Source organism: Tachypleus tridentatus, chromosome 7, assembly GCF_004210375.1.
Source record: "Tachypleus tridentatus isolate NWPU-2018 chromosome 7, ASM421037v1, whole genome shotgun sequence".
NCBI lineage: Eukaryota > Metazoa > Arthropoda > Merostomata > Xiphosura > Limulidae > Tachypleus > Tachypleus tridentatus.
In genome coordinates this window covers 62,524,762-62,543,632 of record NC_134831.1, presented here as the reverse complement: position 1 = coordinate 62,543,632, position 18,871 = coordinate 62,524,762, and the positions used below count along the sequence as shown (strand labels likewise).

The window sequence follows — 18,871 nt, the reverse complement described above, 5'->3', positions numbered from 1 at the left end:
ATACAGCCTTGGATCCTTCTTATTTTGTTTCTAAACACTGCTATCAGTTGCTGGGTTCTACATTTTGAACCATTAATAAATGGAAACAAGATCAAACAAGATAACTGCATTAATTCTGAGCTGGTTAAGGAAAATTGTGAAGTTAAAGAATAAAGCTCCTGGGTCACTTATTTTCCCTAGTGTTTTGAAGGATCAACCTTTAGGTATGTGAGCCACTTGCTAACTTCTAATCCTCTGGTACCTGCCAACTACTCACAGATGGGAAAATTAGTAGCAAATGTAACTCCTTTCAAGTGAGGTGATAAAACTGTCCCATTAATTATAGTTCTATTAGTCTTACATTAGTTGTGGGAAAAGTTTTTGAAAATATGTTAAGATGCTTTGCAAGGCCATTTAACAAAGTGAAACCATATTGAATATCCAAATACAATCCTAAACTAAGGGAAAATTTGCCTTGCAAATCTATTGACATTCTTTGAAAAGGCCACTGCCTATGTAGATGAGGGTAATAGTGTATAGTGGATGTATCTTAAAATTTGGTAAACATTTGATAAGGTAACACACAAAAGGTTTGTAAAAAAAAAATTCCCTCTTCAGGTGTGAGAATAATTTAGCAAATTTTTTTAAGAGTGGCTGGATGGAAGAAAGCAGCATGTTTATTAAAAATGGAATTTAGTCAAACTGGATTAATGTTGCACATGGAGGTACCTAAGGGCTCAGTCTTAGGATCTTTACTGTTTTTGATTTAGATGAATGACAGGGATGATATTAAGGTCTTAGGTGTTACTATCTGAAGAGAATTTAGATTATTTATTGAGTTGGGAAAATAAATGGCAGATGGGTTTTAATTATAATAATGAATTATATGAAATGGCACCTGCCATTTCTAACAGATACTAACAATAGCAGCACCTGCTTCAGAAACTGCTCATCCAAGCTTGTATTAGATGTTGTGATTAGCTGCTCAATCACTCACATTGTGAGCATCAAAGTCATGTTCAAGTCTTGCCAGCATTTTGGAGGACATTTGCTTTATAGCCTCCACTTGAACTGAAAAGTGTTCCAAAACACCAATATTAAGCAACAATATACCAGCAGTGTAATAAACAACGTTTTGTACCTTCTGTTTGAATTATGTCAATGCAAAAATTACTTTTGTGAAAGAGCCAAGTAATATTATATTTGCTACATTTGGGAGCCATTCTAAATCACCATGATATGTGTGCTCTATTCTCTGAATAAAGTAAGGAAAGCTGACTGTTTTAAAAAAAGAAAAAATCATATTGATTAGGCTCAAGATGAATTCTACTGCTTTCAGTGCAACTTGTTTACAGTAATACTAAACATATTGTACTGTGGGTTGTAGCTGAAACCCAGACTTCAGTCAATGAAAGTACCATCTAGCTATTTTAAAACCTTGTTTTCCCATCTTTGCTCTACTTTTAATGTCATTGACTAATGCAGCAGTGTAAGTATTACTTTTTTCTGGCAGAACTCGTTGCACTTCATTAAAAGATGAGAACAATATTGTCATAAGATTCCTTGCAAATGTCATTTCTAATGTTCATAAGACCATCTGCATCTTCTGGTTGTAAAATGGTACACAGAATCTTTAATAGTTATACAGAATGCAAGCAGTTGATTTCACTTGTCAAGAGCACTGAACCTATGCCTTCTGGGAAAGTTTGTTGCTGTGGATTCAGTACCAAAGAATTGTCAAATTGAATAGACATCATTTCAGTACCCTGTTGGAGCACTATGACAATGCTTTGAATGTCTTGCTTTCACACTTATGTTCTTGGATGACATGCAATGTATCTTTGGTGTTATGAAATCTTGAGGATCTTCAGAAGTATTACTAGACATTGTCTTCATCACTTTCTAAAGGAATAGAGTAACCATTCCTTTGTTTCCTCCTGCCTTTAATTAGCTCTGGGGCTGTTTCACCTGTTTTTTTGTGTTCATTTGGTCTCTGGATCTAAATCGTTGCATCCACGCTGAAGTTGAGGACATTTCCCACAAGTGTCACATATATGAATTTTGTACTTAACAAGCCATTTTTTTGCTTCCTGTATTCCTGTATTAATTTTACTTTAATCAGTACAAGGTCAGTTCACCTACTCAATGAATGTTGATAGTATGTCAGTATCTGTTGTGGGGCCAGTTGTGAATCTGGTTTCCACAAAGGGTTTAGCAATTATCTGCTTTTTTCCAATCAAGTTTTGGTAAAATTGTTAGCCAGTAAACAAGTGATCTGGAATGACTTGAAAAATTAGGTTCTGCAAAATCCTTGGAGCTCTGTTTATTAATGGTTTTAGTTCAGGGGATGGAACAGTCAAGATGGATCAGTAGGTCACATGTTGTCTAAAAACATTATGTAGCCATGATATAGTTGCAAGTTTATTTTCAGATTCATTTTTTATTGTAATACATATGGAAGAACTGGTACATTTTTTTTTCAAATTTCCTAAACCTTGAAAAACAATATAAAATAAATTGCTAAATCCTGTTGAATAAACTCTTTTACAGGCTCACATAGTGATAGTAACAATTTCACAATATTTAAGATTAGAGTATTAATTTATTAGCAAGGGTCTTCAATTTTGATATTAAAAGGTAATGCTATAAATGGTTAGATTTACTCCCTTTTAAGAAGTTAAGCTAAAGCATAATGCATTTGTCTGATAGAAATGTTCTAGTGCTATACAAAGCATTAAATGCTACTTTCATTTGCTGTTAATTTCACATTTTACTACTAATTTTATTGCTTGGTTGATCCTTTAGTTACTGCATTAAGGAAGTTAACTTTAGTCTTAAAACTAAAATCATTAAAACCATTTAAATTTTGAAATTAATTCACAATAACTTGAGACTAACATTTTCTGCAGTAGTTTTATTAAAGTTATTTGTTTTAAAACAAATAATTGTCTGTGAAATGGCTTAGGTTTGACTCGTAATAAATTTATTACTATCTGTTTGAAACAAAATATTAAAGTTGAAGTATGTGGTAACTAATAAATACAACTTTATATTTTGTAATAGGTTATGCAACTTTGTTCTCCGATTTGAAACTTAAAAGGAATCAATTATGACTTGTTACTGAATAAACTTTGATCACTAAGCTATTTTTGCTTGCTTTCTCAGTTGAGAACAAAGCTGCAAGTTTAATTTGAAACTTAATAAACAGTTAAGTCAGTTAATATATAATTAGCAGTAAATTTTTTTATGATGGCTTTTTAGAGCAAATATTGATTTACAAAGTTTCTTGTCTGAAAGAAAAACTTGATTAGAAATCCACTTGCATAATAGTTTTTAATTCTAGTGTTATTTTTAATGTTACACCTGCTTGCTTCCTTAAAAACTTTGTAAAATTAATTTTGCAAAAAGAAGCAACTGGATACATCACTCTTAGTAACTTATGAAATTCAGATTTAATGTTAAATGATTTATGGAATTATTACTGATATTCAAAATAAAATTCTCTTTATTTCTAGTATAACATCTGTTGTCATTGGTAATTAGTTAAAATGGATATTTTCAAAAAAACTCTGTACCATTAAATATATTTTTTCCTAGTCTGTCACTGTCAGAGGAGCAGAGAGAGATTCCAGAGCTCTTTTTGAAGTTAGAAGGCAGCTTCTAGGATTGGACAGATCAGATGTTCCTCTCTGCTGCGAGAAACATGCTTTCTCTCTCTTCCTTTCATCACTGTCTATGAATGGAGGAAATTCACCTCAAGATCAGCTTGTACAAGAACTGAGCAAGATAACTGGTAAGCACTGGAGTATTTCATTTCTGAATTCAGTAGAGTGACCAACAATATTCAGTTTTCTTGTTTATTATATTAAACTAATGAATTTAGACAAGAGATAAAAATAAAAATTTATAATTTTAATTACTGCTGAACTACAAGGTATATGGTTTTTCTTTCTCGGTATATAGATTTATTTACACTTTACTTTTTTTGTAAATTATATTGATACTGATTTATAGGATAGATAAAAGAGAAAATTATTTTAAAGTTAGATACTGGATAGAACAGATGTAGTGTAGTTGACATATTATGCACCTGTTATTTAAGTAGAGAACATCAAATTTTTGTCAAAGAAACTAAAAATTCTATTGTATACTTGTAACTTGCAAAGATCAATTTACTTGCAATAAATGCCTTTATTTTTAACCCCTTCCCCCACACACACGTGGAGAGAAAGCGAGATTAGTTTCTATATATCATTCATTCCATCTTTTCAGTTCTAGTAGTTTTAAGAATAAGAATATGTAATACAATATGAAACTCTAACCTATGTTTCATGTATTTGTTGATGATACATATGTTTAACCATTTCATAAAGCACATAATTTCCATATTTTTATATTTATGGATTTATGGGGAAAATACATGAGGCATTAAGTAACTGCTTGATCCTTTTCTGTGACTATAAAATATTACAATACCATATAATGCCTACATTTTTCAGTTTGAAAAATTTGTCAATATAGGTGAAATAAAAATTTTTTTTTTCATTTAAATTTCTCAAGTTCTACAAAACTCTAGCTCTGCAGTTTTATGTTGATCCTTGTTAATTCTGGAAACTCTGATTTGGAATTTTGTCTCAAATGAAAGTTCAGTGTTGTATTGTTACAAAATTTTGGTGAGAAATAAATGTTTAAACAGTCATGTAATTCTTGTTTCCACGTGTGTTTGCTGTAGGTTCTATAGGTGATGGAATTCCAGCAACAGCCAATCCAGCCAATTCAATTTTTCTGTTGAACAACCTCCAAGCCAGCTCTCACCTTCCTCTGAACTCCCTTTCATTTACTCCAGCCAACTCTTTACAAAATCCTCGTTTCAATACATTCTTGTCTTTGTTTACTCAGTTCCTACAGAATTCCAATACACCTGCCATGTCCTACAATCACCTGTTACCTGCCACTTCCCAGAGCTACTCTAACTCCATTGACGTAAACAAACGTAACAACTGGCCTCTCTATGGAGGAAATTATTTTGATCCAAGAACATTATCCTCTGTAGAGAGAGGTAATTGAACATTGTTATTATAGAAAAATAATCAAGTCATTTAAGTAATTAAAGCCTCTATCACTGAAATGTGTTATTTTATAGAATTATCCTATTCATATTGTCCATTTGTTATTACCAGAACTGTGTTTTTGACATTGTAAGAATCAATATATAGGTAAAATTTAGTTTCATGGGTTTAGTTATATATAGGTACTGTGATAATCCATGTTTAATTCATATCCATTCATGTATGTGTTGTGTATAACACTATGCCAGTCATTGGGTAAATATGCACATGTAACTAGATGTATATGTGTAATGTATGAATAAATCTTGTGCTGAAATATTTTTATGATTATAGTGCATTTTAGAGAAGTAGTTCTCATGGGTTTTATTTTCAAATAAATGATGCATATTAAATTGACATAAAATAATTATAATTAACTTTGTCATAATAGTTTTTTCGGGTTGGTCATAACGTAAATTACTGTTTTGTTATTACAAATGTTTTTCATTCTTATATGTAGATAGTAATCTTTTTTAGGTACAAAATGAGTATTAATAAGTTAATTTTCTTAGTGTTTTGTGGATAGGAAGTTCTTTTGGTTTAATATGCATCCTCCAAATTTTTCTTTGAAAGATGAACTCTTCATAAAGGCTAAAGCAAAAAAAATTATTTTTTATAGTATCTCATTTGCAAAATTAAGTCAAAATTATGTAAGATATGGAAACTTTGATTTGAGAAATAATTGTATATTTTAATGTTTGTTTTTTTGTCTGGTGATTTTCGAACATTTTCCAAGTCACTGCTTTGCTCGAATTAAAGTAAAATATTTACTGAGCAATATTTGTAGTGTCATATTTTTGTATAAGAAAAATGTTGAATAACTTAAGGTATTGAGCTATTTGTTTTATTTCTTTTGTTTATTTAACATGTCTTACAGAAACTAAATTTAGTAGTGGTAATTCTTCTGGCAAGAATGTCATCTAATATTAAATAGCATGTCTTGTAAATTATGGATAGAAGTAGATATTAGAATGTTTTAGATCCTGTAATTAGGTGATATTCATCTCACTGAGAAAAAAAATCAATAGTTTTAAATGTATTAAGTTTGTTTGAAGGAATTGAAATGAAAGTGATGTATAAATTTTCAAATGAAATGTAGTTTTACTTACCATGTCCCTTATTACACTTTGATGTCAAAGCATTGTTCCATTCTTTTTGTCTAGTGATCTAGTATCATTAAAGCTTCTGAATAAAATACTTCATTTTTCTACAAATGGCATAGAAATGAAGAGTATTTAAGAACTTAGGAGAATTTTTTTATTAAAATGGTGGTGTTTGTATCAGGTTTTTCTGGGAGCAGCAGAAGCAGTAGTATATCTAGTCCAAGTATCAGTCCAAGACAGAGTCCAGTTCACTCTGTTTGTCTAGACCCTTCCATTCAGCATGGGTTTCCAGATGACAAAAATACTTTAAATTCTGATGAAGGTCAGTAATAAAAAAAAAAAAAATTATAAGTTTACTGCTGTAGTTCATGCATCATAAATCAATGTTCTACTTGTATTATTTTCAATATTGAGAATTTTGAGTTGCATGTGAAGAATAGTCTTAGAAAGGAATGTTATAAATGATGATTGTTTTCAAACAATAAGATCTGCTGTTTCAAAGTATGGATGGAGCTGTAGTTTATGATAGGAATTAGACTGAATATATTTGATCAGATCTATATTAACAGTTTATTTATAACACAGGAATAATCTATTAAAATGTTGTGTTATTTGGTATTGAATTTAATTTTTGTTCAGATCTTGAAGTTTATGAAATAAAATCAGTCTTCAATTCAATAATAAATTTGGGAAAGAATATCACTTGGAGTACTGCATTTGAAAGAACAAAAACTAAAAGCTTTTTTTTTTTAGGACAGTAGTAAAATTAGTGTGTTAAGTTTAATTACTTTTGTTTTTTTGAATTTCACACAAAGCTACTCGAAGGCTATCTACACTAGTCGTCCCTAATTTAGCAGTGTAAGACTAGAAGGAAGGCAGCTAGTCATCAACACCCACTTCCAATTCTTGGACTACCCTTTTATCAATGAATAGTGGGATTGACCATAACATTATAATGCCTCCATGACTGAAAGGGCTAGCATGTTTGGTGCGATAGGGATTCGAACACGTGACCCACAGATTAGGAATTACTTTTGAGATTTTGACATCATTACCAGTCAAAATTCAAGATTGTTTACATGTGTATTTAAAAAAAAAAATTGAAAAATGCAATTATTTAACTTTTCCAATATTAACAGTTTACTGATTTTGTTACATTTTTATTCCTTATGAAATGTTAGCTAAACCATATGTCTGGGAAAAACAGCCAAGCATTCCAGTTACCACTGTTGGACTGCGACCTATTGCTGGAAGAGGACTGTCTGTAGACAAGGAAGACACTCTAGGATTAGCTGGACTATCAATGTCAGTTGCAGCTGGTGGACCGTCTTTGTCAAGAACTATGTCCACATCATCTTTAGCAAGGTATTTAACAAAGTATGCTTGGAAAAGCTATAGTGATGTAATAAGAAAACTCGTAATTTGAAAATAGTGCATTTAAAACTTAATTGTTTACACAAGTTTACATAATACTCTTGTAAAGTAGCTTTCTTATAAAATACAGGTCAGCTTTTCAGATAAGTTGTGATAGCTCTGATTTTTCACAGATGGTAGATATGAATACCACTTATTGTGGGAATCTATTAAGAGATTCATTGAATAGTTGAATGTTAGCTAAAAATATGTCACTAACTGAAAATATTTTGTGTAGATTTTATCATTTTATGATTAAATTGTAATACTAATCTGTGTCTTTCTCATTAAACAAAGTAATGGAACTTAAAGGGTGGTAGGGGAAGAAATACAACCTATCTTGAAAAAATTTCATTTTATCAGTTACAAATGATGTCACTGCCCAGATTCTCTTAAATTATAAACCATGTATCTGTGCTTAAGTCTTGGTAAGTAATTTTGTCCATTTATACTGTACTTTTATCTGTTTTAAAATAATACTGTTCCTGCTTTTAAACATGTTTCAAGGTTTTGTCATCCATAAAGCTTTTATTTTAATGATTTATAAAAATGCAAATATTAATTCTTTGTATGGAATGTGTGTAATTTAATGAGCTGTGTTTTGTTTTTTATTTAATCTACTATATAGTGGCTCATTAGATCAGTGTAGAGAAAATACAAATCGATGTGATCTCAGAACTGTTGGATGTGAGAGGGCATTTAAGCATACATTCCCATTTGACTATGAAGAAGGGAAGTTTCAAGCAACTAGAGGTAAAATAGAAACTTAAACAAACTGATAGGAAGTTGAAAGGTTAATTAAGTACTATGAGATATTCTGATATTATAACACATTAAGTTAATGTTTTGCAAGTAATTGAATTTATACATTTTTAACAGGATGTAATAAAGTGTGTAAAATACAACATCAGAATCTTATGGTTTTTAATTTTAAAACTTAATTTCACATTGTTTAAGTTTAAACTTATAGCAGTTTTTACTGTGTGCATTGTGAACTTTAAAGATTTGGTGGACTCATTATTTTTAGGAGTCTTCTCTTGAGTTTGTATTCTTTTATTTGTGCCCAATAAAAAAGCTAAAAATAATCAATTTATGTTTATATTAAAAACAAGAAAACACAAAGTGAGTAACAAAATAAATTACTATTAAATCAGCCATATTGAATTACAATAACTACACATACTCTATAAAGTAAAAAATGTGCACCACCTCACCATTATCAATCATCAAAAACAGTCAAATGTAAGACTTAAGTCTGTAAAAATGCTAGATAGCTGTGCATACCTGTACTAATTTACAAAACCACAAGGCCATATTTAGAAATTAGAAATGCTTGAAAACTCACAATATATAAAATAGTATTAAAGATGAGTGTATTAGGCTGAAATATTTTAATGCAAAATATATTTGAATGAAATATTAATAAAAAGTGTAATTTCAGTGTCAGTAACCTTACTTTTAAAGTTCTGCAATACCCAACCAATAGACTTCAGTTTGACAAAGAACAATTTGTATACACTTTGTCAAGCTAAGCACTACCATTAATCTTGTGTTGTCACCACTAATGCTCAGATAATACAATGCACAACTGATACATAATAGCAAAAGTACAGACATTTTAGGTGTATGATTTTGCAATGATGTGTTGACAAAATTTTCAGTAGTGAACAATACTCTATTTGTCTGTTTACTAGTTTATATTCTACAGTGTGTCTGTTATTAACTTCCCTTCATGTTAACTTTCTATTTATATTATTCAAAAGCTATGCAGAGACCAGTAAGTGCTCAAGCCAGAGTTCCAACAAGTGTTTGGGCTGGACAAGGTTTCTCTAAATCCACTCCGGAGTATCTATTCAGAGACAAATTAAGAGAATGTCGTAACAGAGATGTTTTTGAAACATTGAAGGTGAGAAATGAATGTGAATGTAATGTTTTGAAATAAATTTTCTTTATTTATGTTTTTGACTGAAGATTGATTTTGAGTTGAATGTGATTCCTTTTTTAACCACATCATAGGTTTTCAACTGTAATGCAGATGATTTTGTATTAGTATTTCATATTGTGAAATTTTACACTACTGTAATTTTAATATGGTCCCTGATAACTATGTATCAACAGCATTCAAATTGTATTGCTTAAGTTGCAATTATTCAGTACATTAAGAAATTCTCTAAGTGTAAGTATCAGTTTGTGACTTGTAGGTTAAAGTTGGTCATTGTTATAAATTAGTTTGATATACATCAAAATTAGACTGTTACAACAGTGACTTTTTAGTTATTTCACAACAATTAATAACTGTCTGTTATTTTTGTAATCTGAATAAATTTGAAATTTTATATTAAATTACGTATAGAATTGCAATCTCAGTGCAGTGAGTACAGAAGTTTTCTAGGGATATAAATTGGCTTAATTATAATTCTACAAGTTTGTATAGAGAATGAAGTCATTTTATATTCATTATATCAAGGATGTCATGTACGAAGCACTGGTTAATGTTGCATGAAAGTAATTAACTTTGTTTTATTGTTAACTATGTTGACTAAAGTTTAGCCTAAATTGCTTAATTTAGACTAATCACTGAAGGTTGGTTGTTTGGGGTTTATTTGTACAAAGCAATGTAGTTATCTGAGAGGATGAAGTTAATAGTGGATAAACTGTATGTAATTGAAATTATGCACTAGATTCACTATCAGTTTATTTTATCTCAATTCTAAACCTCTCAAAATTGTGAAGACTTAAATATATACATCTTGTCAAATGCTATAATATTAATAATTCATTTAAGTACATTGATTTTTGTTTTAATGTTAGTTATATTATTTAGAAGTAACTAGTGATAAAGTCTAGGTTGATCATGTATTAAATCTCTACAATAATAAATTAAAGTATAATTTTGGAGTTTAAATATCTAAAATCTTGTTCAGAAATAGCTCCCCCCTTTTTAAATGGTAGTTCTAAAATGCATTACTACATAACTGTATATGTTAAAAAGATGTTATAGAAGCACTTAATACTTCTAATATTTAACTATTATGTTCAACTGATAAATACTAGCTATAATATTGGTGTTACTTTTACAAATATAAATTGTGTTGTTACAGAATTACATTCCAGAAATTTGTTCTTTTTAAGTAAGTTTAGTTTGTTATATATTTTCTCTGCTCTATATTTTAACATACAGTAATAGTTCAGGGTAGAAAAAATTTATTAGTCTGTATAAATCTTTGAATTTTGATTTCCCGTGATGAGAATTGTTCAACAAAATGCTGAATATTTTTGTAATTAAACTCTTTTTACAAAAGAAAAAAGTTAACAAAATAGTTGTTCTCTCATAAAATATTGTTTTAATCCACTCTTAGGAGGAATACTACGACTTAAGTTCAGAGTGGGAATTTTCCCCAAAATACCAAACAGACGTGCAGAATTTTAAGCCAGTAGATCAACATTCTCACTTTCAGAATGGTAGGTGCTGTATAAGTCTTTTTTTGTAGTGTAATTTGGTATTCATGAATAATAGAGAGGACAATACCATTTGTGTAAGTTTCCACCAAATCTGCCCTTGTCTAATGCTGTCTTTAAAATATTACAACTTTTCTATTAGAACTTGATTCATGGAAATGTACTTGTTAAAATAGTAGTGATTGTCTGAAGTAAAATGCTTTTAGAAAATTCTACTGAAGTAAGATTTCCAGGTTTTCATTATTAATGTATAATACATCAAAAATATCACTCTGCTTTCATTTCTCTAGTACTGAAACCATTTTGTTCAAAGTAGTTTGTTTTATTTATATGAATATTAAATACTCTAGAATTGAAATTTCTTATAGAACCAGGTTATGCTAACTTGTGATTGATATTGTAAACCAAACACTGTAAAATATTACTTTCAATATTGAAAATACATTAACCATGCTATAAACTGCAAATGTTGGGAAAGACTGTTCACACATTCTTGGTTCATGGACAAGAATGTACAGAATTGTGTGTGTGTTTACATAATAATCATACTTTTAAATAAGAAAATTATCTTTAAGGACTATAGTAAGTTATTAACTTGGTGATATTTTGATCATAATGTTTTAAAGTTGATTTTTTCCCTTTTTTCTGAATTTTTTTTTTTTAGCAGTAGTGATAAGTACTGTTCATATCCTTTTTATTATATTCTCTAAAATCATTCTTTTCATATTTTGTTCAGGAGATGGTCCTTTCTGCAACAGTAATTATTTTGATAGTGTTTACCCCAAAGTGCCAGCTTCGCTGTTGAGAGAAGTGATCGACTTGCCAGAACTATTCCGAAAACTGGGACTGATGAAGTACACTGACGTATTCATACAGAACGAGGTGACTCTTAGAAATTGTTCATTATAAAGGTTTCTTACTTTTAGCTGTGAAATGCTAACAATATCCACATAAATACAGATAGATTTAGATAATATTTAAAAGAAATGCATGAAAGCACTGTGTGAATTCTTAGCTTTTTAAAGGGTTAAAGTCACAAAGTTATAAGAAATCAGTCCATCATAAATGCTGTTTTTGTAATTAATCTGAGGGGCTCATTGCGATAACACTGTAACAAAATTTTTACTTTTTCTTGTTCGTGGGCAGAAAGTGTTATTTCCCAATTGCTTATGCCTAAAGTAAATGGAAAAGATCTATTTTTCTCTCAAACTTTGCTTTTGTGGCCTGGGAGCGTATAACGAAAACATGATGGGATACTATATTTGGGGGCTGATACATGAAAGTGATTTTACATTACAGTTGCAAATTTCAAAAACCTACTCACTTCTAAACATTTTTGTATAAGTTGAGTATAAATACATGTAAATCTTGATTCATATGTTGTTTTATTCAGACCTTATGCAAATGAAAATGTGCAAATTTGCCAGTTTTTACATAGAAAATAGGTTAATTTCTAAATTTAATTATCCAGGTCATAAATGCAAAGTTTGAAGGAAATAATGACCATTTTCTGTACTTTTACAACATAAGCAATTAAGAGAACTCATACTATCCAGGAACAACATTTGTATTACATAGTGTAATGTAATATTACTTTGACACAAAGTTTGTCTGAAAATGTATTGGAAGAAGTTTTAATTTTTATCAATATTTTGTTTAGATTGACCTAGGAATATTCCTGACACTTACAGACAAAGATCTCCAGAAATTAGGCATTCCTTACAGTCCAAAGCTAAAAATGCTCAATGCCATATCAGGTAAATAAATAGTGTATATTTATGAAATTTTGATAACTGTAATTAGGGAATGATTATACTGCATGTTCTTGAAACTTAGGTGTGAGAAAACTAAATTTTCTATTTCAGTTTCGTGGTGTTTTAATGTATAGTTGTCAAGTGCTGAAGGAGGTTAAAGGAAAGTTTCTGTAACAGATCTGAATTACTTTATGATTGTTTCTTAATAAATGTAAAGGTTAATGTGTCAAAATAACATGATGGTTAATGTTGACGGTTACATATTATTTGACTAATAGGGATAGTTTTACTGTTTATCTAAAAAAATGACTGAATTTTGTAATATTATGATTTTACTTCAAAAACCATATTTTAAAAATGTTAAAGCTTAAATTTAGGGTTCAGTAAATTTTCTAAAATTTCTGATTTAATTAATGTTGTATTTTGTGTGTGTTGTGTAATAAATTGAATTTATAAACATCTTCCAAAATAACGAGTTAAAGCAGTTTTTGGAATTTGTTGTTTAATACAAATTCTGTATAAACATGTTTGTAAAATGATAAACCAGTTCATTTAAAAAACAAAAATAAATTAATATTCTGTTAGAGCTTACCAGTCAGCCCACAATGACAGCTAGAGGAAAAATAAGGGGATTTTCTGCAGCCCCTGGAGCGGAATGGCATTCTCTATTGTCAAGACTCGACCGGGAGAGACCATCTTCAAAATTTGAGGATTTACAGTGGTGATAAAAAGCTCTTGAAGATACATTTTAATAGCTTTTTGTTTCACAAAATTTGAACAGTCTCTGTAATCAATATAAACTATTATGAAAGTTAGCTTTAAAGTTGATGTGCTATTTTATTTTGTATGTTTTGTTTTCTAAAATTACATGTAATTAGAAAGTAAGAAATTATTTTTGTATTAGTAAGTTAAAGATTATTTTCTGATATTTCTAAAGTTTTGAAAACTTCTGATAATGCAGCTACACGTAGGTTTTTCTTTTTTACACGTGTAGATGTGTAGGTTGACACTTGCCTCCCACCATATTTTATAAATACTAACGAGAGGTGTTATATTTGCTGTAGTATACTATGTTTATTATCATTGGCAAATATGATACTTCTAGACATAATTCTAACTTAAAAGTGGAAGTTCTTACTTAATAAATGACTAAAATAAATTTTTTTATCATGGTACAACATTTTTCACTTTAAATAGTTAACACAGAAAAAGGAATACCATTTTTTATGTATTTACATAGTAGAATTTGTTTAACTTTGTAATGTTGAGGGAAGAAGGGAATGTAAGGAAAGCATCAGTAATAAAAACATCCATTTAGAGACTTAGGACAGACAGAAAAAACAAATTTAGATTTTTCTGTATAATGCATAGTTAGTATCTAAAGCAAACCCTGTTTTGGATGAGTGATCTTACTAATCCATCTTTATTCAATAGACCTATAGGAGCAGTCAGGTTAGGTAGTCTTATACAAGCTTTAAAGATAGACAAACATAACAATGCTTCTAGTATTTTTTCTTACAGCTGTGTATAAATGGTCTGTATTATTTGCCACTGATTTATTCTACTTTTAAGGCTAGTTATGTACATATTGTAACTTTGTGCCATGTAATAAGGATTATTCTCCCAAGCCAAAGATGTTTGACTTGTTATGCATATTTGCCAATGTATCTTTACAAATTAAGTAGTGCAATCCATTTGAAAGTGCTTTACATAATGTAGCTTTCTTAGTTCCTAGGTTAGGTTGTAGACTATAAGTGCCAAAGTTTTTAAGAGTTGGAGTTATTTGTTTTTGTGAAGATTAAAAAAAAAATTGTATACACATTTAGTAGAAAGAAAGGTTTTAAAAAAATCATTGTACTTTAAGTGTTCCATTATGTACTGGTAACTTAATAATTTAGAGATTTTGAACATGTTAATCTTTTAATGTATAAAATTGTGAAAAATAAAGACTATAAAGTAAGAATTATAGAACTATAAGTAACTACTATCTGTGTTCGGTAGCATGATTCTTGAATATTTTGAGGTGGGGGGAATTTTTGTTGCCTTCAGTTTTTGTCCATGCATAATTTGCAGTCACAATGTCAGTATTTTTTTGAAATTTTAAAATGCCATAAGACTGCAAAAATTTCCTAGTCTGGTAACAATGTACTCAAAACAATCTTTTTTTTTAAAAAAGACTGTATATTTTTATATTTTCATATTGATAAAAATAAACGGATTTTTCTTTAATGTATTTGTGATTTGGTTTTACAAACACACTTTTCATCAAATTTCAAAAGCAGATTATAAGTAATAAAATTGTCTTTTTTTCAACAGATATACTTGGTTTAATGTTTCTTGACAAAAAGTTCTGTGTGAAAAGAAAAAAAAAACTGGTAAAGTTGCAAATTGTAAAATATTTTATGCAACATCAAAATCACAATCTCAGTATGAAATTCATAAGGTAATGAGTTATTTTATTTTGTTTGGTTGCAAATAATTTTGCATTTCATAGTTTAACACTTATTGGAATAAAAAAAATCCTAATTTATTTTCATTTGAAATTGATATTGAAATATCAATAATTAGTTTAATCACTATTCATTTGATTGCAGTATTGGTACAGAACTGTTGTTTCAGGAGATGTAGAAATGTTATTTATAGATTTCTAGCGTTAAAGCATTGACCTATATAACCACTAATAAAATATAAATTATACCTAATGAAGTCACTTAGTACATTGTTATGTGATGACTAGTATATCAGATGATTTACTTGACAGGAAGAAATCAAGTGTTACTTGTGTATTATTGCTATGTTAGAGGAATTTGACACATCTTTTAGATGCTTCAAGAAAATTAAAATTTAAGATTCTTGATAAATCTTCTATATTGATAACAATGAAAAGTCTACATTGGTTTTGCATCTTGTGAAGTTTTTCACTTGGGGTATCCAGTCTTTGTTTTAGTGAACTCTGACAAGACACCTAACCGAATTGTATCAAAGAATTCCGTGGTCACTTTGATTAAATTTCTGGTCAAACATTCCATGATTATGAAATGGGTTTTCTGTTTAACCAAAGCTTTGTTAAATATTTTAGAAGTACTGTGGCTCACTTACTGTGCATGATGTTACTTTAAAAGACTTGTAAAAAAATAAAAAAAATTTTTGTACTCTGGCCAGTGTTTTAAATATTATTGTAAACATTGGTAACTTACCATTTTATCACACTTCTGAACATATTACAAAGAACTTTAAAAGTGCTTGCATTTCAAGGAACATTATTAGTGAATTGTGTACAAAGCTATAGAACTTGTTACAAAAAATATTGATGCATCTATATGTGTTGTTAGAGAAAATATTAATTAGGGTATTCGATTGAAAACTAGATCTTAATTAGTGTGTATGTATTTTCTTAGAGCAAAGCTACATCGGGCTATCTGCTGAGCCCACCGAGGGGAATCGAACCCCCTGATTTTAGCGTTGTAAATCCGCAGACATACCGCTGTACTAGCGGGGGGTTTCAGTTAGTGACGTCTCAAACAATACATTGTGTACGTTGTAAATATAGATCGTTTTTCTCAAATTATTTTTTTTAGAACATGAAATTTGTAAGAAATTTATACATGCATGTTTGAATTATAATTAAAATGTTTTTAAACGTACAACCCAAATACCCGGTAATGTTTGTTTACGATATTGGGATACCAGTATATATCGATGCATCTTGTTTGTTTTGTTGTCGTTTTTTTAATTGCGCGCAAAACTACACGAGGACTATCTGCGTTAGCCGTCCCTAATTTTCTAATATAAGATAAGACGGAAGGTAGCTAGTCATTTCCACCCACCGCCAATTCTTGGGCTACTCTTTTACCAACGAATAGTAGGATTGATCGTAAAATTATAACGTCCCCATGGCTAAAAGGGGCGAGCATGTTTGGTGTTACAGAGATTCCTCATTACGGGTCGAGTGCGTTAACCACCTGGTCAGTTCGGGCCCGATGCATTTTAAAGGTCGCATTTTTAAAATTTTTTTTTTGTAAGTGACAGGTCTACATCAAGAGCAGGCATTTTAATGAAACTTTAATATGTCATTCCATATACGCGTTTAAAGTGCATAAGATAGCATATTTTATATGTACATACAATATACGGAGCGAAAATATTATGAAATGTTGAAGTGAACGACTATCTTCGTCAATTACCAATGAACAGGAAAGTGATTCTAGAATAACTCGATTACTTTCACATTCTGACTACGAACAGCGAGAGAAGAAACACTCGCAAGAACGAGATGTGACTGGGAGTTAGAACCAATTAGTTGAGTTCAGGTTTGGATACACCATTGTGAGCTTCATTTACCACATGCAAGTAAATCTAATTAATTACTCTGTCTAGTCTTCCATACTACTTCTGCAAGTGATTGGGCAGAAAGTTGTAATCAGAAACCAGAAGTTCACAGTTGACGTTTCCTATATACGGTGGTCAAGGCCTACAATACTGGGACTATTTTTTATGCATTTGGAGACACTAAACAGTCATTTGACATCGGTAATGGAAATACGCTTTCTGAAATTCGAACGTTATTGACAGTAGCCAGAAACAGGAAACTACTTAACTAATGAAACAATGCATTCTAATGTTTATACCTAAGAACGTTAGAAAAGTATACTTAATTACTAAGTTGAAGTTTGGTTCTCGTTTTGTTAATGGCTTTCTTTGATTAGAAGTTTAATATCAAGGAATCTGTAAAGATCGTCATCAGAAACTAATCTAATACAAGACCAGTGAATAAAAACAAAATACTAGCGAATGTGGTTACCAGAAGAGTTACTGAATACTAATTGACACACTGGCTTCTAATTCTCTTACAAACGTCAGATGGAAGAAGAGATACAAGACATTTATATAATTATTTCATTACTGAGTTTGTTTTCGAATTTCGCGCAAAGCTACACGAGGACTATCTGCGCTAGCCGTCCCTAATTTAGCCGTGTGAGAACGCTTTGGCTACTCCTTTACCAACGAATAGTGGGACTGATCGTCACTGCATAATACCCCCACGGCTGAAAGGGCGAGAATGTTTGGTGTGACGGGGATTCGAACCCCCCAACCCTCGCATTGCGAATCGAGCACCTGGCCATGCCGGGCCTTCATTGCTGGAATAAAGTAGATTTATCAAAAAAAAAACAAAAAACATCGGAGAATTAGAGCCAATGATGTTAAACCTAAAAAGTTAGCCAAAGTAATGTATGAATCTAGAAGCCAGAGAATTTAAATACAGCTCTTAAACACGTCTGAAAACGAGATTACATAACGCTCAAATGAGATAGGAAAGGAGTACTTGCGGAAGTGTGCATAAAGAAACCATAATATGTTATCTAGTGAAGTGACTGAAGTCGAGAGCATCTGAGATTGCTAATAAAAAGCCAAGAGAACTTTCATATAGATGTTCAAATCTTATATTCATGTACAGCTAGCATAAGTCAACCTTACAAAGTCCACAACCTGAACAACTTCCAGAAATTTAAAAACTGACTCTATCACTAGGATTGACTACAGTTTGTAAACCACATACTGATGTAGGAGTACGTTTAATAACAGAATTATAGTCGGAGAATTATGTCGATGTTTACCGAGGATCGATACTTGTACAGTAAGGTGGTTAAGTAATGTAGAACCAAGTGATTCTTACCAAATTCTCTGTTAACCTAAGAAGGTCAAGCGTTGTTCTCTCTCTACTTTATTTTAATAAAAGTTTTAATACTCATACCAGCAATCTTGAGATACAGAACCAAATAACGTTTCAAAAATGGGAACGTCTTTAGCATGTAGTTCTCTTAAACAAAAATTAACCCTTGTTAGATACAGGTGAACGTAATTTTTGGGTTGGTGGACTTTGTGAAATTTATTCATACTCACTAGAAATGAATTGAAGTTTTAACTCGTATTTACACGCTGTGTGTCTCTGCTGTTACAGCGGTAAGTCTACGGATTAACAATGTTAAAATCAGGGGTTCGATTCCTCTCGGTGGACTCACCAGATAGCCCGATGCGATTTTTCTGTAAGAAAACA

General features: G+C 30.5%; 1 protein-coding gene across 9 annotated transcripts in view; it reads left to right on the top strand.

Annotated features, from left to right (window-relative positions):
- The window catches only part of LOC143255810 (protein bicaudal C homolog 1-B-like), an 80,108-nt gene extending 65,063 nt beyond the window's left edge, over positions 1 to 15,045 (top strand). For all 9 annotated transcript variants that reach the window (XM_076512075.1, XM_076512078.1, XM_076512077.1 and 6 more), the window contains 10 exons: positions 3,577 to 3,772; positions 4,712 to 5,038; positions 6,372 to 6,512; positions 7,372 to 7,555; positions 8,232 to 8,356; positions 9,367 to 9,509; positions 10,963 to 11,065; positions 11,799 to 11,944; positions 12,723 to 12,819; positions 13,402 to 15,045. In XM_076512075.1, coding sequence (XP_076368190.1) covers positions 3,577 to 3,772; positions 4,712 to 5,038; positions 6,372 to 6,512; positions 7,372 to 7,555; positions 8,232 to 8,356; positions 9,367 to 9,509; positions 10,963 to 11,065; positions 11,799 to 11,944; positions 12,723 to 12,819; positions 13,402 to 13,541 — 1,602 coding nt within the window. In that variant the 3' untranslated portion in view covers positions 13,542 to 15,045. The remainder of the gene's footprint in view (positions 1 to 3,576; positions 3,773 to 4,711; positions 5,039 to 6,371; positions 6,513 to 7,371; positions 7,556 to 8,231; positions 8,357 to 9,366; positions 9,510 to 10,962; positions 11,066 to 11,798; positions 11,945 to 12,722; positions 12,820 to 13,401) is intronic.
- Positions 15,046 to 18,871: the final 3,826 nt, after the last annotated feature.